At 48.1% G+C, this 22474-nt stretch overlaps 1 protein-coding gene across 5 annotated transcripts in view; it reads left to right on the top strand.

Moving 5' to 3' along the window:
- Nucleotides 1-6213: 6213 nt before the first annotated feature.
- PWWP2A (PWWP domain containing 2A) overlaps nucleotides 6214-22474 on the top strand; it is a 53631-nt gene continuing 37370 nt past the window's right edge. For 2 of the 5 annotated variants that reach the window (XR_010029504.1, XM_063169087.1), the window contains exons 1-2: nucleotides 6214-6888; nucleotides 16953-17920. Coding sequence is in view for 3 of the 5 variants with exons in the window: in XM_063169087.1 (XP_063025157.1) it covers nucleotides 6218-6888; nucleotides 16953-17920 (1639 nt within the window). In the remaining 2 variants the exon portion in view is untranslated. Of the gene's footprint in view, nucleotides 6889-16952; nucleotides 18666-19712; nucleotides 19808-22474 lie in introns of those variants that run through there. The other 3 variants (XM_063169086.1, XM_063169085.1, XR_010029503.1) reach the window with 3 other exon arrangements.

The following is a 22474-nucleotide window of genomic DNA, read 5'->3' as shown; positions in this document are numbered from 1 at the left end:
AAAAGGATTTTTTAGAGTTCCCATTCTGTTTGCATCACTCCAGCTCTACACTCCCCAAAACTCTTGGACAAGCAACATTTACTGTCTTTTTGCACAGATCACCACGTCCTTATCAAATCTCTCATGTCAATCATGTCTGCAGTGGCTTTGTGGAGCAGCTGCCAATCACCCACCCTGCCACCACAAATCCCAGTGCTCCATTGATTCCAGTATCACAGCCACAGCCTGTTTTGTTCTGGAGGTGATGGGATGGTTTTTCCCCGGCCTGAGTTAAAGAGAGTCTCTGAATGAGGCCAACACAATTCCCAACCATTGACAATCCTGGAAAGGCAGCAGAGCAAGCTCTTGGTGTGAAGAATTCTTTCTCTTGATGTACAAGCCCTTTGTAAATGGTGTTGCTCAGAGTCAGAATGTACAAGATTACCTGGGAAGAGAAATTAAAAACTGACCTGACTTTACCAAAGGAAGTGACTTGCAAAGGGCCGTGCTGGGATTTGCGGGTGAGCTCTGACAGGAATTCAGGCTGAGCCTGGGCACTCCATGAATTGTTCCTACTTGGAATTGCATTAGGAAAGGGTGAGAAAAGATGCCACCAGATATCCATAAAATACAGGGATACATCTCTTGCTTGAAATACACTTGGCAAAAGAGGTTCCACAAGAAACCAGAAGATGAGAAAATCACAATAACCAAGGTCTGTAAGAGAACACCACAAAACACTGACTGAGAGCAATCTGGGAGATAATTTCCTTACATATTCCCCCTCAACCCCTGTGATATTTTAAAGTAATCACAAACTTGCCATTTTTATTCATCACCAGGGTCCCTTTATTATTTTTATCCAGAATGCAAAAATACACAAAGCAGACAGGGACATGCAGTCCATTTTCTATCAAAATCAGAAAGATGAAAATACCTGCCTGTGATGACAGCACTTCTTTGCTCCCACCCCGCCCAGGAGAGCTGCAGACCTCAGGAAGAGCTGACTTATTTTTTGGGTTGGTTTCTTTGGGTTTTGACATAAAGACAAACTGCATGGCAAAGCTGAGCTTTCAATACTTTTGCTTTTTAAGCACGACTTTAAAAACTGTGCCCCACCCCTGCCTTTGGAACAGCTTCAAAAGTACCACAAGAGAGGTAAGGGGACCAGTGTGGAGCCTCAGGCTCTGCAGTGCCTCCATCACAGACTGAGCTCCCAGCAATACCCAGGCACAACCCCTATGAGTTCTGAGTGACATGGAGAAGCAGACAAGGTGTGAGACAAGAGTTACTTGGTTTTACTCAGGTAAACCACGAGGGCAAGCTGCCTTCAGGAGGGACAGCCTGTTACCGGCCCTTTTGAAATCTCCCTAGAGAATCCCACCACCAATTTGTCTCTTTTGGGGACCAGCTGCAGTGCTGGGCTCTGGTCTGCAGCCAGCCCGTTTCCAATTGTTGTATGTCACACAATGTCAAGCTGGAAAACACATTTGTCTCCACCAGTCAATTTACTGAAATCCATCCAATTGTTGAAGTCAAACAATTAGCAAGAAAGCTGAATGCCTCAGTAGCTCTTCATTTAAGGAGAGAAATGAGTTTGTAATTTATGGAATAACTTGATGCATCTGAAAGACCAATTTTCTGATCCCTGTGTCATTGTCAAGGCTAACATTCAGCACTTACACAGCACTTCATCCTCAAGATGTTTTTAAACCTTCACTATAATTAAACCACATCACTCTTGTGTGGATGAAATGTTATTGTCCATTTTTCACAGCCAGCAGAGCTGAGGCTCCATGTAGGTGCCAAGGAGAAGGACACAGTGACACAGGCAGTTGGCAGCTGCTCTTCCAGCTCAGCTGTACAAAGGATCCAAATGATTCCCAGTCAATTCCATTCCTCCCTTGTCCTGTCCCCTTGAGCTCTGTCAGCAACCAACCCCGATGAGAACAGCCTGTGTAGGATTCCCACTTCTCTAATGAAGGTGTTTTACCCTTCCTGCTGTTTCTATTTGAAACAGGGTTCATCTCCAGGGACCACAGGTGAGGGAAGGTCCCACCTCACCAGTTGGGCACTCTTGATGTAATCAGGGCTTGGCTGCAGATGTAGAATAACTCAGAAACACCACAAGGAACAAAAAAAAAGTTGCTCTGACATATTTATGGCTAAAGAAACTTCTGTAATTTCTCAGAAGACTTTAATGAGAAATTCCCTATTAATAACCAAGATGCCTTGCCCACAGCGGAGTTTGGCCTCCCCATCTGTCCTGGCTCCAGTGATGATGCCCATTTTCTCTGAATGGAGAAATCCATGGAGATGGAGTGTGGCTGCCAGCAGCACCTGCAGCTGCACAGGCTGCAGAAGAAGGCAGGAACCAGACAGAGTAGAGATAAGACAGGAAGTACCTTCAGACTCCATTTCCTCACAATTACAAAGTGAGATCTCAGCAGTGAGACAGTGCCAGTCCTTCACCCCAAGGGCTCACAATTACCATCTTTTTAAAGCACCCCCAGCTCTGGAAATTGATTTCAATCAATTCTCCATATGGACATTAGATTAAACCCCACTCATTGACTTCATCTCTTGTTCACAAGAAATGTAGCACATAATTGACTTTTCAGATTGCAGGGCAGAATTCTGGGGCATGTGAGACTGCAGTGAGGTTTCCCAAATCCTTTAATGCTCATCCCTAAACCCAACAAAATGAGCTCCATGTTCACAGGGCCACAGAAATCAGTTACCAACATTACAGGAGGGACTGATGATTTTCTCACCCCAAACTAACTTTCTGTAATAATTCACTAACAAATTTCAATCCAGCTTAAATATAATTAACAATTGTTGTAAGAGCATTGCTTTCCCAATCTGTTAGAGGAGCAGTGAGTTTTCAGCACACAACCAAGACCCAGATTTATGTTCAGTTTATTTGCCTGTATCCCTCTGCATTGCTCCCATGCAGTGGTTTTCATTGGTTACACTTTTTAACTTAGAAAGCCTTGAACATTCCCCACCAGCAGTCATGCCTTGAAAACGCTGACTGGTGGATTTATTAGCACTGTGCCAAGCTGTGGACACTAGACCTGGCTTGGGGAGGTTTGGTGGCCCTGCCCAGGGCCCCAGGAAGCTGCTGTCTCTGTGGCAGGCTCAGGAAGCCACCGTGACTGCAGCTGGGATTGAGCAGGGCAGCAGAGCTCTGTGCTCCTGCAGCAGAACCTGCAAAGGCTGCAGTGAGGATAAAACCCCATCCTGGAACGTGGGGAGCCCCAAAGCCTCAGTGGGGCTGCTGGAACTGCAGGCTGAGAACCTCCTCTCTAAAGTTCCTCCACCCCAGTGCAGGTACCAGGACAGGGATCTGCTGTCCCACCATGACAAACTGTCCCTGTAAATGCACACAGAGAGCCCTGTGTGCCACTCTGAGAGGGATGAGCTGCAGCAGGGACAGCTCAGGCAGCCTGGACCTCTGCAGCCCCTGGGATTCCAGCAGCACCACGAGTTCCAGCCACTGGGCAAATCCAGGGCCAGCTCCTGTGGAGCTGCTGACACAGCCTGGCTCTGAGGGAGCTGAGGGAAGCTGCAGTCACAGGTTGGGCTGCACAGGAACCCTGGTTGCTGTCCCTGTGTGAGGATTGCTCCTCGAAGCCCTGCACTGGCATTGGCTCCTTCATGCCACTGCACTTCCAGGGAACTGGGTGACCAGAGTGATGCTCCCACTGTCCAGAACCCAAAATCTCCCCACCCCATTAGTTGTTACCTGAAGTACTCAGACCTGCTGGCAGTGCTCACACCTCCAGAGTGGAGTTTCTTGACAGAACAAATCAATATCACTAACGCTGAGTTTAGAGGTTCCTCATGTCCCACACAAATAATTCCATTTCCCTGGGTGCCATGCACAAACTCCAGCTGGATCTGCTGCTCCCCCACATCCCCTCACTCTCTCCACCCAAACTCATCTTCCTCGGCTACCCAACACATCTTTATGGAGCTCACCTCCATTTTTCCTGCCTTCATTTTATTATTTTATTCCCTCCGATTGTCTCCTTGCCCTCTGTAATTTAGAGTTTCTTCTCTCCATTTCTGTCCTTCCTGCCGAAGGAAGGACTTGCTGAACACAGAGAGACTTGTTTTAATTTACAGAGAGTGTGGTACTGCAATCTGTTTCATTAACTTAATTAGTTTTATTTTGGCAGTTTCTAAAGGTTCCAGGATAGAAAAAAAGACTCCAACTCTGCAATCACTCTGCAGACCAGTCTCTGAAAGGCAAATCCTGTCTTAAGGAGATTACAGGTTAGATTTGAAATAAATAGAAATTAAATGGTGATCAAAGGTATTTGGGATGGAAAAAATATATAGTGAGGGCTTTTTTGTTAAATTGATGATGTTCCATCCTGCATCCACATGCCTATGTTGGTGAGGTTGAATTTTAGAGTTACCTGTGGTACGGTATTTCTGCAGGGCAATATTCTGTGCTATAAATAACCTTATTTTCCTCTTTTAAAAGCACACACAGCACCTTTCAACATTCAAAGGAGCCGTTTATGTTTTATTTTGATCCCTCAGTAGGGTCAAACATATAATCTGCTGTTACTGCAGTGAAGCAGAGAACAAGCCATACACCCACTCTGTTCCCTATGGAGCACAGGAATTGCCGGCCACTCCAGGGGATCGACAACACAACAATTTGCATTTGAATGTCTTCCATGAGCAACACCTGCTGAAAAGGTGCGTTCCAGCAGAAGACTTGCAAGAAGAAATCTTCCATTTTATGCCCATTCTTTACACAAACCCCAGCTTAACATAACAAAGAGCCTGCTGGGCTGAGCTGTTGGATCCGAGCATCCCATCAGCTCCAGGACTGAGTAGTTTTAGTTTCTTTCTGTGTTAGTTGGGAATTTCTTGTAGGCTCAGGATTTACGGGCCCGTTCTCTGCTCAGCATCCACAGGGAGGGGAACAGAATGAGCGCACAGATTGGAAACACCATCACAGGATAAACCCCTGCGCTCGGTGGCCAAGGCCGGGACCCCGCTGGGCTCCCTCGGTGCCTGAAGGTGTCTGGAGCCCGGCGTTAGCAAACTGTGTCTGTGAGTGTGAGTGTCCTGAGGGCACAATCCCGGGTGTGTGTGCGTGTCCTGAGAGCACAATCCCGGGTGTGTGTGAGTGTCCTGAGGGCAGAACCGGAGCGCTGCCCGGGATTTGGGGCCGACCGGGGCTCGGGGCAGCCGCTGCACTGGGAGGAAATCATTCACTCCTTTTCTCCCCTTCTGAGTCATTTCCAGCTGATGTGCCTAATTCACGGTGCTTAACATTTTAAAATGCCCATTTAGCTCACAAAAGGCACCAGTCCCTCTGCCTGGGACAGGTGAGGGGAGCAGGGGGGGTCAGACATTGATCTGTAGTGACCAGGGACCGGAGCCAGGGAAGGGCTGAGGCTGTGCCAGGGGAGGTCAGGCCGGATTTTGGGAAAGGTTCTGATTCCTCCAAGAGTGCTGGCACTGCCCAGGCTCCCCAGGATGGGCACAGCCTGAGGCTGCCATAGCTCCAGGAGGGCTTGGACAGCGCTCCAGGGATGCACAGGGGGGATTGCTGGGGTGTCTGTGCAGGGACAGGAGCTGGGCTGGATGATCCGGTGGGTCCCTTCCAGCCCAGCGTGTACCGTGATACCCCCGCTCTCCAGTGTCACCCCCTCAGTGCTCCCCAGCATGGGACCAGCCGCTCCCCTGCCCGCGGTGCACAACGCGGGAGCAGCGCCGGGCTGTGCTCCGCGGGGGAGCCGCTCCAGGGCAATGCCCCGGGGGGTGACCTGACCACACTGAGGAGCGACGCGACCCCTCCGAGGAGGTCCCGTCTCCCATGGCCGGCCTCCCGCCCTCGCCATCTTCCCCCGCGCGCTCCCCGGCCCCGCGACAGACACTTGGCGCCGCCAATCACCGGCCTCCCTCGGGAGCGACGCCTCCCTCCGCCAATCAGAGGGCGGAGCAGCCCCACCCCTCCCCTCCCCGGTGGCCTATAAAGCGTTAAACCACGCCCCCTCTTCCCCTTCCCGGCTCTGCACTGAATGAAGCCCCCGCTGGCCAACGAGAAGTTCCCGCGGGGCTGGATGGACAGGTGCGCTGTCCAATAGAAGCGCAGCATTGCTGCGCGTCCGCCAATAGGACACCACCTGCGAGCGCGGGGGGCGGGCTCTCCCTCCCCGCGGGCCGTGGCCGTCGCTCCCGCTGCTGGAGGGAGGCGGCGGAGAAAATGGCGGCCATGGCTGCGGAGGCGGCGGCGACTGCGGCGGTGCCGGGGGACGGCGGGGCCGGCGAGGCCGAGCCCGAGATGGAGCCGATCCCGGGCAGCGAGGCCGGTGCGGACCCTCTACCGGCCGTCAGCGAGGCCGTGGAGTCGGCGGTGCCGGATGGCGAGGAGGCCGACGGCGGCAAGGCCGAGGAGCCGCCACCGGTGCAGCGCGCCCGGAGCCCCGGCGGGACTCGCGAGCCGGACGCGGGAAGGACGGAGGAGCCGCCGCCGCCGCCGCGCAGCCCGGGGGTGGAATCGCCGCGGGCCGAGCCCCGCGCAGCGCCCAGCCCGGGCTGCTCGGAGCCGCCGCAGCCCTGCCCGCCGCTGGAGCCGGCCCGGGAGCCGCCGCAGCCCTGCCCGCCGGCTGCCGGGGGCTCCGCGGGGCCCGGGGAGGAGCCGCCCCGGCCGGAGGAGGAGGAGCCGGATGCTGCTGCTGCTGCCGCCGCCGCCGCGGTGGAGCCCGAGCCGGCGGTGCCCGCGGCCCCGGGCGGAGGGGAGGCGGAGGTGCCGGCGCTGCTGCCCGGCTCCGAGGTGCGGGTCACCCTGGACCACATCATCGAGGACGCCCTGGTGGTCTCGTTCCGGCTGGGAGAGAAGCTTTTTTCCGGGGTCCTCATGGACCTCTCGAAAAGGTGAGAGCTCGGGGGGAGCCGAGCCCGAGCCCCCACCCAGCGCCGAGCCCGGGAGCGCTCCCGGAGCCGCCGGGGGCGGGATGGGGGGCGGCCCTGCCGGGAGCCTCGTGGGCTCTGCACCTTCCCTTCCATCCCATCCCATCCCAATCCCATCGCTCCCCATCCCATCCCAGCCCTCCTCTGCCCCGGGCCGAGCAGCTCCTGCCCCCGCGTCCTCCCCGGGGAGCGGAGCCGCAGCTCCCGAGCATCCTCCCCTTCCTCATCTTCCTCCTCTTCCTCCTCCTCGACCCTTCAGCCGGGGTTGGGCAGGGCCCCCCGCCCAGGGAATGGCAAACGGGAGCGCCGGGAGAGGGGCGAGCACACGGGCACAGCCCTGGGGCTTGGCCGGGGCTCCAGAGCATCCCTGCGTGCCGGGAGCAGCACCCGAGCTCCGAGCCTGGCGTTTATTGCCCTCTTTGTACAGAACCAGAGCTCTCATTGCCCTGCTCGTTCGGCTTACATTGCCTAGGTAACCTTCTTTTTCAGTACATACTATTTTCCAGAATAATGGTTTTCCAGCTAGGCTCTTGCAGTTGTTAATTAGTACTGATTGCTCCTTGTACCCAATGGACGGGGTGAAGTTTCATGGTTCTTGAATATCCTTGTGGACTGGGGGATTTTTATGTATCTCTGAATAACTTATCAGACAGCAGGGTTTGGGGTTTGATGTTTTCCACTGCCTTTCAGTAGTGAGATGCTCTTGGGAGACCAGAAATCATGGTATCTTACAAACAATCTAGGTTCTATCAGCAAGTGAAAATTCTTCTTCATCTTAGTGGGGTTTTTCCTAGACATGTAAGGACTCTGCAAGTTCATGAGAGAAAAGTGAAATGTAACAAGGTTATTATTTAAAATAATCGGTATGTAAAATATGCAGCACTTTTGTCCCTCAGATTTACGCTGTGTGGACATATGTCTTTTATCACTCCTTTTATGTTGTTAGTAGCTGTTCAGCAACTTCCTGGAGTATTAATATTGTCAGTGCTCCCTAAAAGGGAGCTTGTGGCACTCCTGGCTTGGGCCTCAGTGCGTGGTTGGGGTTTGACTCAAAAGGCCTTGTCTGACCCCCAAGTTTTGGATAATGTCAGGGAGTGACGATTTCAGTCTGTCGCTTGATGAGGTGTGAAATGCTGAGGAAAACTCCAGCCACTTGTGGGCTCAAACAGCATCTCAGATCCGGGCAGGAGGCGACACAGATGAGGTGTGATCCTGGGTAACACGAACTCTTTTGCAGGTTTGAAGCTGTCCCTGCTGAATGCCATGGTTTCCCTGGGCGGGAGGGTGGCAAAGAGTGCAGGGAAATGCCAGCTTCTCCTTTTCTCCTGAAAGGGCTCCTGTCCTCGTAAACACACCCTGGCCACAAACATTCCCGTTTTCCCAGGCTCTGGTGCCCTGGGGAGCCCCTGGCAGGCAGCAGATCTGCAGCCCTTTGCAGCAGAGGTCACTTTGCAGGCTGGCTGCTGCTGCTGTGGCTCGGTGGGAGCATCTCCAGCCTGCCTGGGTGCAGGGCAGCTCCTGGGACAAAGCTTTGCCCTGGGAGCTGTGCAGGAGCCGTGCAGGGAGGCTGGGGCTGGCCCTCCCAGCTTCTCTTGCCAGTGGAGCCGTTTTTCCTTCAGAGGTGCTTTTACATGGCAATCCAGGAGGGCAGGTTTGAATTCTCAAGGCCAAGCTCTGCAGAGGGCCTGGACAAGAAGAACTGAGTTTTGAGACATAAGGTCTGTAATATTGGGCTGGTGACAGCAAAACGTTGGTAGATAACAGGAGTCTCTTACCAGATGTCTCAGAGCAGGAATTGCAGTGGGAAACAAGCTCTAGAAATAGTCCAAGAAATTCCTACCTCTAAGAAATCGAAGCATTATTTAAAAAAGTGTTGCCTGTGTGTCCAACAATTCCATTTTATCACTTCTGTGGTGACTAACAGGTGGTATTGTGTAGGTGACAGCTTTTCCTTATATCTGTTTATTTTTGTTTGGTGTAGCAGCACCTGCACTTGCAGAACATGAATATTTTTCATGAACTTCCTTCTGTGTCTGTAGCAGGCCCTGAAATTCTTGACAAAAGTTTTTCCGCTGGACCAAAAAGAAAAAAGAAGGGCAGGGTTGAATGCAAACCACCTAAATTCCATGCATTTACATGACAACACTGGGATTTCCAGCATGGGAGATGAGTGGTTGCTGAAATCTGTCTCATTCAAATGCACGGGAGTAATCTCAATTTTCCTAATGCCAAAGGGATCAATATTTTAAGACTGACAGTTCTTACTAAGTAAAAGTGACAATTTGTATTAGAATTTACTCATTCAGTAGCTTCCAAAAGTGGCTGTGTTCAGTGCACATGCTAATGCTGTGTTCACTGTATGATCAGAGGGAAATAATTCCTATTCCTGTTTAGATCTTAATTCCTCTTTCCCCCCTGCACCCTCCAGAGCAGTGAAGGTGCTACTTCCATACAGTACTAAGAGTAAGTTCAAGTGACTATTTTAAAAACCTGTTCACTGTGTCCTTTTTTGTCTTCTTATGTAATTTTCTGAATTACTTGCACTCCACAATGAAAGAAAAGCAAAAATATCCCCATTTATTGTGATTTTAAAAGGTTTTTTGGCTGTTTTATTACTTTTTTCCATTGTTGAGATAGTGCCCTGACTTTGCATTTTATTCTTGGTGACACTGATGTGCAGTCAGTGATATTTGTGTGAGGTGCTGATTCCCTCTCCCACCCCCTGTAAATGGGATATCCCTTTAGGGGTTTGTGCTCAAGCCCCTGGGTGCTGAGTGGGTTTTATTCCTGCATTTATTGGGGTTAAGGAGGCCCTTCCCTGCCTGCCCCAATGGCCATCTCCTGTTCCTGCTGCCCAGGGAGTTTTGCAGACCAGCAGAGAGCAGGAACCCACATGTCCTGAGTGCCAGCTCTGTTTGTTGTGCAGTGAATCCTCATCTGGAGAGGAGCATGTCCCCACTTTGCTTACTCTGCAGGCTCATTGCACAAATCAGGGATGTGTTCCTGCTGTTAAACTTCATTAGTGCGGCTGCCATTACCTCTTAAGTGCTTTCCTGCTGCCAGGGTGAGGCTCTGCTGGGGGTTCTGGGCTGGATGTGCCTGATGGAGACAGGGAATGGAGCAGGAATGGTTGGGGAAAACCTCAGCATATCCCGGGCTGATCCCACAGCTGGGCAGCAGGAAAGGAGGGGGGAATCCTTCCCTGCTCAGGTGAGACCCCACCTGCAGAGCTGCCCAGCCCTGGCCCAGCACAGCACGGGGCTGGAGCTGCTGCAGAGACCCAGAGGAGGCTCCAGGCTGCTGAGGGGGCTGCCAGGAGCATCCTCCCCCTGGAGCTGGGCTGGCAGAGCTGGGGATGCTCATTCTGCACAGGAGAACGTTGTGTGGAGACCTCACAGCACCTTCCAGAGTCTGGAGGGGCTGCAGGGAGGCTGGAGAGGGAACTTCATCAGGGACTGGAGTGGCAGGACAAGGGGAATGGCTCCCACTGCCAGATGGTGGGGTGTTGGGAATTAGGAATTGTTCCCTGGCAGGGTGGGCAGGCCCTGCATCCCTGGCGGTGCCCAAGGCCAGGCTGGATGAGACCTGGAACAACCTGGCACAGTGGGAGGTGTCCCTGCCATGGCAGGGGTGGCACTGCATGGGATTTAAGGTCCCTTCCAGCCCATGCTGGTTCTGTGGGGTTTAAAGTCCCTGTGAGCTGCTGTACCCGGCATTGCTCACTCCCTGTTTGCTCAGGGGACAGGAGATGTCCATCCCACCTGCTGGCTCAGGGTAAATCCTGCTCTGCACCTGGAGGAAGTTGGTGGGAGGGAAATACCTGAGAAGTGTAGCATTTGTAAATCCTAAAGTACAGGATTAAGAAGTTGTGGTTTTAGTTTGATCTTCTGAAGATTGGATAATTATTTCTGTGTGTATTTTTTTTTACCTCTCTAAAGATTAGGGGAGGAGAGGGGATTAAATTTATGTTCTGTTGTTTTGCCAACATTCAAGACTTGGCCTATTTATTGCTTTATCATTTAACTGAAATTGTCCTTCTAATCCTGCAGATGTGAAGGACATGTGTCTTGTCTTCTTCTCTGAACCTGTTCCCTTCTGACTTGTGTGTGTTTATAATAGTTCTTGAACAAGAGAGACAGAGAGCAAAAAGTTGTTTTGTGACCTGAGAGCCTTGGTTAGATATCCAGAAAATGTTCAGGGTGTTCCTTGTGACATATGTTTGAAATTATCTCTTTGTTGGGCTTTGGTTATGGAGGATAAGGAAGGACTTCCTGCTCCAAGGTGTGCATGAGCTGTGTGATGAAAATAAACTTTTATAGGCAATTTGCAATTCTTACATTCCCAGAAGCAGTTTTCAGGTACAGCTCTGACTCTTGAATCCTGTGCTTTTCCCAGTTTGTTAATTCAGTTTCTACTGCAAGGGAATGATGTGAGAAGGAAGCAGCAGAACCCTCACTTCAAAAACGTGGTACATTTCTCTCTGCTCTTTCGTTTAATAACCAGGGACTGCAGGTGCTCATCCTGGTCTGGGAAGGACTGGGTCTGTAGGATACCTGTTCCTCTGTGATGCACACTCTTAACAGTACAGAAATGTCTGTGGCTCAGGGTTGTGTGTTTTGGTTTATTCTATTTTAGAACTTGCACTCAGTTCCCAAGGTCCCCACACCTCGTCCCCTGCCCTTTTTGATTTCTCAGGAACCCAGACGAGCTTGGTGAAATTCTGATATTTAAGGAGCAGCCCCAGCATTTCTTTAACATTTATTTTTATTGTCCCCAGAAGGTGGGAAGCTCAGGTGTGATGAGAGAGTGGTTCACAGGGTAATTCAGGTGTCTTTAGCTGGAGAGGTTTTATTGAAGGTGTGAAGTGCAGCCTCACTTAGAGGGTGGGGTTAGAACTGGGTTCTGGATTGGGCCTCAAGCTCTCCTTTCCTGAGGGAATCCATGGTCTCCAGTTGTTCCTCGTTGGTCTGGGATGTGACAGATGATGGCTGACTGTCCTTCCTTGTGGAACTCTCTGTGTTCCAGCAGCAAGGCCTCTCCTGCCTTCTCAGGGTTCCTTGGCTTGGTTCAAGGTGTTAAAGCAGGGCAGGGATGAAATTTTCAGTCTGCATTCAGTTTATGTTCTGTTATGGACTGATGAATCTTGGCCATCTTGACACTTCAGGTCATCCATTATTTAATGGTATCATTCTGTTCCATATGTCCTGGTCTGGCATATGGATGTTCCTGAGGAGTATATTCAAGGTATAATCCTTCAAAATAGATCACAGCCAATGTATCAGCAAAGCATCTGCTTCAAATACAACTGACAGCTAATAATGGCAACAGATGTAAAAATTAAAAGATATTGCAGTTTAAACAGGCCTTCAGCTTTATGGATGTGCCAGTAAAATGATGGTAATGGTAATAATTAATGGAAAGCCTAAACTCAGAGCATCCTGTCTTTTCTTCCTGCTGTGCTGTTCCAGAGAGTCACTCACACTGCAGTCCTTTGCCATGGGTTCAGAGCTCTCAGTGAAATGTGCATTTTCTAAGCTATTTAGCCTGGTGCACATTGCTCAGGAGGTGAATAAACCATGGTTTGGCTTCTGGCAATGCTTTTTTCAGGAAGGTGCCTGCACTTAAAGCAATATATTCCATCCTGTGCTTTATCACACCAAGTAAATCCTTCATTAAAAATAGGTTGTTGCATAATCTGTGTTTTCAATGCAGGTTATTTTGAGGACTTCTGCAAAACTTTGTGTTCAAATAGCTGTGATCTAACTGTGTATTACATGGAATGTTATAATTTAAAGCCTCAGTTTAGATGCATGAAATACATATCCATGGTTCTTTCAGCATATTATTATACTCCTGGAACTTCCATCCATGCAATAAAAATGGCTGCAGCTGTTGCTTGTCCTGACTTTTGCAGAACACCGAGGTTGAACTTGGGTACAAGAGCAGAAAAGCTACCTGGAGATTTCTGCAGTGCAGGAGATTTCTGATCAGCCCTTTACCACAGACAGAACACTTGAACACAAGTTTCTCTGCTTTGTTAGTATCAGTTCCATGTGTCCAGAGACAAATGGGGAATAGTTCTGAACCTGCTCAGGGCTTCACTCCTTTGGCAGAGCAAGGGGCTTTTAATTTCTCTCCCTTTGAGTAGGGAAGTCAGGCACTGGAGGCTAAAGATGAGAACATAAAGCTTTAGGTACTAACGTAAAACACTTTCCCCCAGGGAGTGTTGTTTATGTACTTTGTTTATGTACAAACAGTAATGAGCTAAAATGGGATTTGTTCTGTATCTCTCATGGTTATTTCTGAAAAAATACTCTTTAACTGTTCTGTTTTGCATATAAATTGAACAGTAATATGCATTCATTGTGGTAATTCTGCTGCAGGATTTAGGTTTGAAAAAAGTGGCTTTGCTTTCCTTAAGTACTTAAGTTTATATGTCTGTAATACAAAACTCTCTGGCTTTAAATGACGGAGGTTTGGGTTTGGTACCCAAACTGGCTTTGGGATGCCATGGCTGCCTATTAATTAACTTGCAGCTGGCAGACTGGAAGTGAAGCCTCCCTGTTTTTACCCTATTTCTGTCTCTGCACACCCTGGTCAATTGAAAGCTCCTCTCAGTGTAAATATCATTGCAGTGCCAGAATTGATCAGGCTCTCAGTTCAGTACAGGTCCTGGTGTCCTGTTGCTATTTCTATCTCCATGAAAATGTACATTTTGCAGTGCATCTACAGCAGAGATCCTGCTGATTGCCCTGGTTACTTGAAAACCTCTGAGAAATGAGTTTTGTACATCACACCCATCCTGCCTTAGAAGTGCATTCTCAAGGCAGATGAGAGCTGGGACACCTTTGCAGGAGGAGCTGGCTCTGATTTCCATGGGTAGGGAGCAGCAGGGCTCAGCTTCCCAGCACTGCCTGGGCTTGAGGCTGCAATTCCTATTCCTGAGGCTGGTTTTCTAACACTTCCCTTTAGTGAATGGTGCCATTCCTTGGGCTGTGATGTCTGAGGTAGGAGTGTTACAGACTCAGGAGTGGGCTGGGCAGGGAGCAGCTGCAACTTGGGCACCAGGGGATTTTTATTTTAAGCAAACAGCAATTGCAGTATAGCTCTACTTTCATCTGGAAAAGCCTGTTCTTGAAATCTTGTGGGGTAAGGTGGTATTTGGGATCAGTATATTGACAAAATTATTTTGTTGTTGGAATAAAGACAAGGTAATTACTTGTAGAACTTAAACATGGAAGGTGTGACAAAAGGAGCCTGTTGGAGTCTCACTATGGGGAGCTGGAATTCTGCTCAGGGCTGATCTAGTGCCAGCCATGACTGACTGGGGGATCAGTAAATGTCATGATACAACTCAGCTGTGTGCCTTGGAGGTTTTTAATTTTGTTTTCTATAGATGCCTTGTGGTCCTCCTTCATCTCTGTGGCAGATGAACCAAATGCTTTTGCAGCTTTTCTCTCTAACTACTAACACAACTAACTAGTTCAGCCTTGCAGCTGGTGTGACAAAAACTACTGTGGGTGTATGAGAAGTGTTTCTCTTCAAGGTCTATCAGCCAGGTGTGTGAAGATAGGCCTGGAAATTCTGGTACATGCAATAAACACTTGTGCTTGCTGCAGAACTAATTAGATGCTGTGTCATGCCTTGTCCTGAAGAGGTTTAAGCTCATGTCTTCATTCTGCTGCTTCTCTTAGGAAAAAAATAAATCCCTCTTTTCTTACCTTGTTCTTTGTCTTTATTCTTTCCTGTAACCTTTACTGTTTCATTTGCAAGTTTTTCTGCCATTGTTTTCTCTTCTTTGTTTTTGTTTCATTCTTCCAAGTTACTGGAGGACTTGGTTAGCCTGGGAGAAAGCAGAGATAATCAAAAACTGTGTATAGATACAGTCTGCTGTTGGGTGAGGCCAAGAGAAGACACAATACACTGAGCTGTTGGAAATAATGATCATTCCCTCGGCTTACCAAATATATTTTGTGCTGCAGGTGGTCCTGACTAATTGTGTGTTCTGTATTAACACCTCGTTTACAGGAGTAGTGCTGCACAGAATTGGCACAATATCCATCAATGTTCTTTACTTCCCAGTTCATTCATTGGTAGGGCTGAGAGAGTCTGGTTTATTTTCTAAGCAGTACCTTTGGTGAGGGATTCTCTGTGTTCAGGGCTTCACTTTGGATTGGTTTTGTGTCTTGGACAAAAATTACCCTTTGTGGCTTTCTGTTCTTAGTCCCGGCCTGTGTTTTGTGCTTGAAGGAAGAGAGAGTGGAGGGTGCAGAATGAATCTTTGATTTTCTGCTGTCAGGCATGTGCTGAGCTTTCCATCAGCTCCTTTGTGCCTTTGCAGTGCACACCTTGCTGGGGAGGCAGTGGAATGAAAACCTGGGAAAAGAGAGATGAAATACTTGAATGGGATCCTTTTGGAAACCCTTGCAGTCCTCTTCATCCAGCTCTTCCTAGTGACAGCTAATTATGCTGATTTCCTGACAGAGTCCCACAAGTGCCCTCTGGGAGAAGGGCTTGGCTCAGGGAATGGCCTGGGAGGGCTGGAAATGCAGTTCCTGAGGCACTGAGAGCAGGGTGAGGGATGTTTGTCTGTGTGGGGTTTGATGTCCCACCCCTGTCTAGTTCTGCTGCTGTGCTCTTTGGGAATGGAATTTGCACAGCAGTGATCTTGCCCTGTCTTGTTTTCAGCTCTTAGCATAGATTAACTTTTTACCAAATCCTCCTAATCTTTATCAGGTGGTGAATGATATGATCTGGATCTTATTTTCTTTTAGAAGCTGAAGGTTTTGATGGCAGTAACACTGAAAATATTGCTAATTTAATTACTGTCAGCTGATAGTTTCTTTTAAAGCCCTACTTGGAACTGAGTGACTTGCTTACAGTCCTTTGTGGAGGAAAAGTATTTGTGGAAAAGCAACTTCTTTACCCTTGATGGACTTGTGGGACTTTAGAGAATGTAAAACTTAGTTGTGAGCAAGTCCCTTGTGGTTTAATGCCAGACCATAGGCTGGAAAAATGTCTGTACAAGCTGCTGAAATGCAGACTGGGTGGATAATTTAATCTTGGGTGGGTCGTTTGCTTCAATTGCAACTTTAGTGTAGAAAGGAGCTTGTGATAAGCAAAAGAACAAACAAGGGGTGGCTTTTGTTGGGGACACTGCAAAGAACCTTCTAACACATTTTCAAATCCAATTTTGAGGAAATAAAGGCAACATGTAGGCACTTATACAAATAAAAGTAAATAAAGTTCAGTTTAATCAGCTGAGGGGGTGCTGCTGTTGAGCAGCCACAATGCAACACAAACCTGAGGACAGATCTTGGGGAGTTACTGCCATGTCCTGACCTAGAGCAATTCCAGCCTGGAGAAAAGGAGTGAAAGGTTTAAAATCTTGTTTGCTCGTGGAACAGTGAGGATCAGTTTATTCTGAGTTGAAATAAGGGGAGTTTTGCTGGGAGAAATTCAAACTGGGCTGGGGAATTTGGGACTATAAAGCATCAGGTGCTGAGCATTTGTGGATGGAGGCACTCCCTGTTCACTGCAAGGATTTAGGCAGCCCAGATTTGTCTGTGTTCAATCTGGACTGTTCATCCTTTTCTGCTGTGCTAAAAATGGAAGAAAAGTTCCTGAAGATGCCTTTTCATAAAGCTGACTTAGTATGGAAAATGAGCCTGGGTAGATTGGGAGTTGTTGGGGTGAGTTTGGATGTTTATAAGCATTTTCCAGATGTATAAAGTTAATTCTTTTGCTGCTGTCTTGGGGATATTTTTGTTACATTTTCTGGGCGTCTTGTTGATACAAGAGAAGCTGATAATAAGTGAAGTTGTGTGTTTTTTGTTCTCCACTGACTTCATTTTGGTGTCTTGCATTTTCAAAGCTTCCCATAAGGCTGGATGTGAAGCTTTAATTTCTCTGGGGTTCATGGTTTCTAAATGCTGGCTACCTAATGCCGACAAGTTTTCAAATGCTTTGTGACAAACGCTGCAAAAATTCGCTCCAGACACTGAATTTTCTTTCTCTCTCTCTTGAAGGTTTGGCCCCCATGGAATCCCTGTGACCATATTTCCTAAAAGGGAGTACAAGGACAAACCTGAAGCCATGCAGCTCCAAAGCAAACCATTCCAAGAGGAGGTGCAGGTGAAGTGCGAGGCCGACGCCGCGGTCCCTGATGACTCCTCGCTCACGCAGCCCTCAGAGCCCAGCATAGCTAAAAGCCTTTGGACTTCTAAACCACCTCCCCTCTTTCACGAGGGAGCTCCCTACCCTCCTCCTTTGTTTATCAGGGACACCTACAACCAGTCAATACCTCAGCCTCCACCCCGGAAAATCAAGCGGCCCAAGCGGAAAATGTACAGGGAGGAACCCACTTCCATCATGAACGCCATCAAGCTACGGCCCCGGCAGGTGCTGTGTGACAAGTGCAAAAACAGCGTGGTGGCAGAGAAAAAGGAGATCAAGAAAGGTGGCAATGCAAGTGACTCTTCCAAATACGAGGACAGTAAAAAGCGAAGAAACGAGAGCGTGACTACTGTGAATAAAAAACTTAAGACTGACCACAAGGTGGATGGAAAAAGCCAAAACGAAAGCCAGAAAAGGAACGCTGTGGTCAAGGTTTCAAATATTGCCCACAGCAGAAGCAGAGTAGTTAAAGTTTCCGCACAAGCAAATACTTCAAAAGCGCAGTTAAACACAAAAAAAGTTCTCCAGAGCAAAAACATGGATCATGCAAAAGCTCGGGAAGTCTTGAAAATGGCCAAAGAAAAGGCACAAAAGAAGCAGAGTGCAACCTCCTCTTCCAAAAATGCACATTCAAAGGTCCACTTCACGCGGCGTCTTCAGAACACCAGCTCAGGGTCCCTCCCGCCCCGGTTGCGCCTAAAGCCGCAGCGGTACCGCAACGAAGAGAATGACTCTTCCCTCAAGACAGGACTTGAGAAAATTCGGAGCGGCAAGATGGCAACTAAGCCCCAGTCTCGCTGCTCCTCCACCCGCTCAGCAGGTGAGGCCCCTTCAGAAACCCAGAGCCCCTCAGAAGGCCCCGAAGAGGCCAGCAGTGAGGTTCAGGACACGAGTGAAGTGCATGTAACTGTTGATCAGGATGACCAGCAGACACTGGGCAAGAGAGGCAGCAAAAGCAATATAACGGTTTACATGACCCTTAATCAAAAGAAATCTGACTCTTCCAGTGCATCAGTTTGTAGTAGTGATAGCACAGATGATTTGAAATCCACCAACTCTGAGTGTAGCTCTACTGAAAGCTTTGATTTTCCTCCAGGCAGCATGCATGCACCTTCCTCCTCCTCCTCCTCTTCCTCCTCCTCCTCCTCTTCGAAGGAAGAGAAAAAGCTCAGTAATTCCTTGAAAACAGAAGTCTTTTCCAAAAACGTCTCTAAATGTGTCACACCAGATGGCAGGACCGTATGTGTAGGGGACATTGTTTGGGCCAAGATTTATGGCTTCCCTTGGTGGCCGGCCCGTATCCTTACCATAACGGTGAGCCGCAAGGATAGCGGGCTGCTGGTGCGCCAGGAGGCTCGCATCTCGTGGTTCGGCTCCACCACCACCTCCTTCCTGGCTCTTGCACAGCTCTCCCCCTTTTTAGAAAGCTTCCAGGTGCGCTTTAATAAGAAGAGAAAGGGTCTGTACCGCAAGGCCGTCACTGAGGCAGCCAAGGCTGCCAAGCAGCTCACGCCCGAGGTGCGGGCCCTGCTGACGCAGTTTGAGACGTGAACGTGGAGAGTAAGGTAGGCAAGAAACCTGGAGGCTCCACCAAACCCTAGCCAGGTTAGAGAGAACTGCCCCAGCGAGGTGGCAGAGGCAGAAGTTGCACTCGGTTGACTGACTGCTCCTTTCACACGAGGCTCGTGCCGTGCGGAGCGGGTCCTGACGGTTCAAACCAATTGAACATGCAATCAAAATTAGCCTACAAGTGAGGACTGAGGTATTTTTCAAGTGAGAATTTTTTTTAAAGAGAAAGAAAAAAAAACAAAAAACAAACCAAACCACCCGATGCATAGGAGCCATAGCCTCAGCTGGAAGGCAGCTGATTTGCAGGGAATTTTTTAGTAGTTTCTACCCAGTATATAACTAGTTCTGTGTGGCCAAGGGTTGACACGAGGGATGAAAGTAGTAGCTGTGACATTTTTGTTTTATTAGGTGGCCCATCAGGGAAGTGTAGAAATGTAAGCCTTGTCTAAATGGTCTTTAAAGATTATTTTTAACCGGTCTCTAATGGATTTAGTCTGGCCAGGCCTGGTGGGCTCAAGCTCCCCTCTGCGGGCTGGTTTAAATGGCATTGGAGACGTGCTCCAGGTTGGAAGGAAGAAGAATTTTAGTGACTTAAAGACCAGATTAAATGGGGTTTTATCGTAGTGACCGCTTAAACACTCAACCTTTCTATGCACATGGGGGCACAACTAAATCACTTCAGGGTCGGAGAAGTCGAGGGATGCCTGTAGCTCTAAGACAAAGCTGAGGAGGCCTCAGTGTTTGGGATCAAGGGCTGTTAATGCTGCATAGGCATGAATCATTCTGGTCTTTCTTCCTGAAGAAATCTTTCAGGCCATTTGCCTGGAGGTTTAGCTTAAGAGAGGCTTTGTTTTGAATGTGTAAATAATCAATTGCTGAAATTGGTCAGATTTTCTCCTGACTGGTTGTTCCTAAATTCTTAGGATACGTCCTAGTAAATTACACTTTGTGAATTGTCAGATGTGTAATTGTTGCATTTTGGATGTATCTAACTTTTATTTTTTCTTTTTTTTTCTTTTTTTTTTTAACTATTTCCGTTTAAGGTATCTGTTTGCAGGTCAGAAAAATGAGATATGTAATTGTGTAATGCTCTGAAATGTAAAAAAACAAACTGTAAATAAAATGGACTAAATCTGAATTATTTGTGTGTGTTTCTCAAAAAGCTTTGAAACAAATCCAGGATGTCAGAGTATTTTATCTGTATGCCGGATTTAGAGGACACCCTTTAAAAGTAAATTGTCCTTTTTCATGCATTCTTAAAGATGAAGTGCTTGATGTAAATACCATTGGTATACTTCAGTCTTAATTTGGAGATGATTAATTATCTGTCCCTTTTGTTTCAGAACCAGCTCTGTAGAGGGCTTTCTGGAAAGTTGATTAAATTTCTCCCTAAATTAGCTTTTGGGCCATATATTTGAGTAGAGCCTGTGGATAATGTCACTTGTACAGTGGGGAATGTTTCAGTTTCCATCTCAGAGCAGTCAGAGCTGCTCTCCACTGCCATTCCAGCTTTTCTTGCATGGTTTTTGCTCACTATTGGGGCATTTTCATGCAATGCACTTGACTTTTTTTTTCTGTGAGTTTTGGTCCTTACCTGACCATGTGAATTCCTGTGTCCTCCAACCCATTCCTGCTTCAGCCTTGCAGTGCCTTGTGAAGAGTCTCCTGGTGCTCATCCCAAAGCAGTTTTCATCCTGCTTTTTCCAGGATTGCCCACGCAGGCAATCGTGACAAATGTAAAAAAATTAAGCTCAGACTGAAATTAAACAGACATGAAAAAGGGGGCAAGGATTTAATCATTGAACCCGGAAAATATTTTTATTTTAAGATTTAATTTCATATGTTCATGATACTGTCTGGTCTTGCCAAAGCATTCAGTTTCTTTTTACCTTTTTTAATTATTCTGTCATGCCCACAGAACTATTGGAAGTCTAAGGTGTCAAACCCATGTCTGTTCAAATTTTCCTCAAGATCACGGTCATTAATTGCTAATTAAGCTTCCAAATATACCAGCTTTACCTTGGCATTCTAACAGTTCCCAAAAAGCCCCAGTGGTCAATGCTTTTTGAATGTGACAAACACACAATAGATTTTGTAAAAGGAAAAAATAATTGGAAAAAAAAATCTGTTTCACTTCTCTGTATTCTCTCCTGCAAACAGAAACAGTTTCTTTAAGTAAATAAGCTGTATTTTGTTATTAAAGCAAGCTGCTTTTTGGAGTCAGGAACCCATGTGAGGTGGGTCAGATGTCTGCCCCACTTCCTTGAGGTTTAGAAGCTCGAGTGAACTGGCTTTAAGTTAGTTGTTGTAAGCCAAGTAGTGGCAAAATCAATATTGACATTGTTATTTTTTCTTAAGAAGACCTGGAAGCTTTGTTCTCTTAATTTATATAAAATTAGAATAGCACTGCAGCTTACATAGGCAGAGTTTGCTCAGGTGTTCACTGGGGAGCAGGAAGTGTGGGAGGGCTTTCTTTATGTGGTTTTATGTTCAAAAGAATTGTTTATGGAAGGCATTTAAGTCAGTTTTGATTTGTAGCAGATGAGCTTTAAGTCTTTCCTCAGTTTCATAGTGAATGTTCTGTATGGCTGCAGACTGAACAGGGCTCAAAACAAGTAATTTGTTTTGTTAAATTAATATTTTACACCACCATGTTGCAGTAAGTTGAAAATCTCCTCCTCATGCTCATCCCTGACTCTGGTTTAACCCCAAAGGAGCTGCTCCTGTGGATGCAGCAGCTCCCAGGGGCAGAGCCTGGTTCAGGCAGGCACAGGGTGAGAGGAGCCTTGCAGGCTGGGACAAGGCTTAGGGCTGGTTTAGCTGAGCTGTAACCCCACTGTGTGTGCCTGAGCCCCAGCACAGCCCCAGGGCTGGTTTAGCTGAGCTGTAACCCCACTTTGTGTGCCTGTGCCCCAGCACAGCCCCAGGGCTGCCTCTGTCCATGGCCTGCCCGTGTTTATTTATCCATTGCTCCCACCAGGAACACCCTGTGGGGACAAACAGGCTCAGGCTGGCCCAGGGAGGCTCAGGGGGGCCAGGAACAATTTCTTCCTGAAGGGTGGTTGGGATTGGGACTGCTCAGGGAGGTTTAGAGTGCCCATCCCTGGAGGTGTCACCTGGAGGTGGCTCTGGGCTGGGGACAGGGTGAGGATCTGGCACAGAATGGACTTGGTGACCTTGGAGGTCTTTTCCCACCTAAATCCTTCAGAAGGCGGCAGCAGCACAGAGAGTGACTGCTGTTTTCCCATCAGTTTAGTGGGATAACTGGCAAGTGATGCCTTTTTTAGTTTCTGGAGTGCCTCTGTGTGGCTGTTGGGTATTTATGGGCAGCCAGGTTAGGGGAGAATGGCACGTGATGAGTTTCAGGTGCTCTGTTCCTCTGGAGATGTTCAGGTAAAATGCCTTGGCAGAGAGAGCAGTGACTGCACAGCCCAGAGCTCTTTCCCCAGAGATGTTTGTAGGTGTGAGGCTTCAGGAGCAGAGCTGGAAGCAACAGGAAATGCTTGTCTGTGTCTGAAGTGGAGTCATGCAGGAAATTTGAACAGATATTTGTTGCTGTTCTAATTAGAGTTGGAGCTTTGTGTCAACACTTCAGTGAGATAATCATCTCTGATGATTTGGTTTCTCTTTCAGACATTGCTGTGTTCAGTTTGGAGCCTACAGATGTACCCTGGGTGGGGCTCCTGGGGTGGTTTAGGTTTGTGCAAGGCTGAAAAGACTTTTTTTGTTTCAGCATGGAGTAAAATACCTTTGGGTTTTTTAAACATAGTTTCTAACTGTGATTAGGATTAAGAGTAGCACAAGT

This window comes from Melospiza melodia, chromosome 14 (assembly GCF_035770615.1).
Source record: "Melospiza melodia melodia isolate bMelMel2 chromosome 14, bMelMel2.pri, whole genome shotgun sequence".
Taxonomy (NCBI): Eukaryota; Metazoa; Chordata; class Aves; order Passeriformes; family Passerellidae; genus Melospiza; species Melospiza melodia.
The sequence above is the reverse complement of the archived record's forward strand: the minus strand, read 5'-3'. Positions and strand labels throughout refer to the sequence as shown.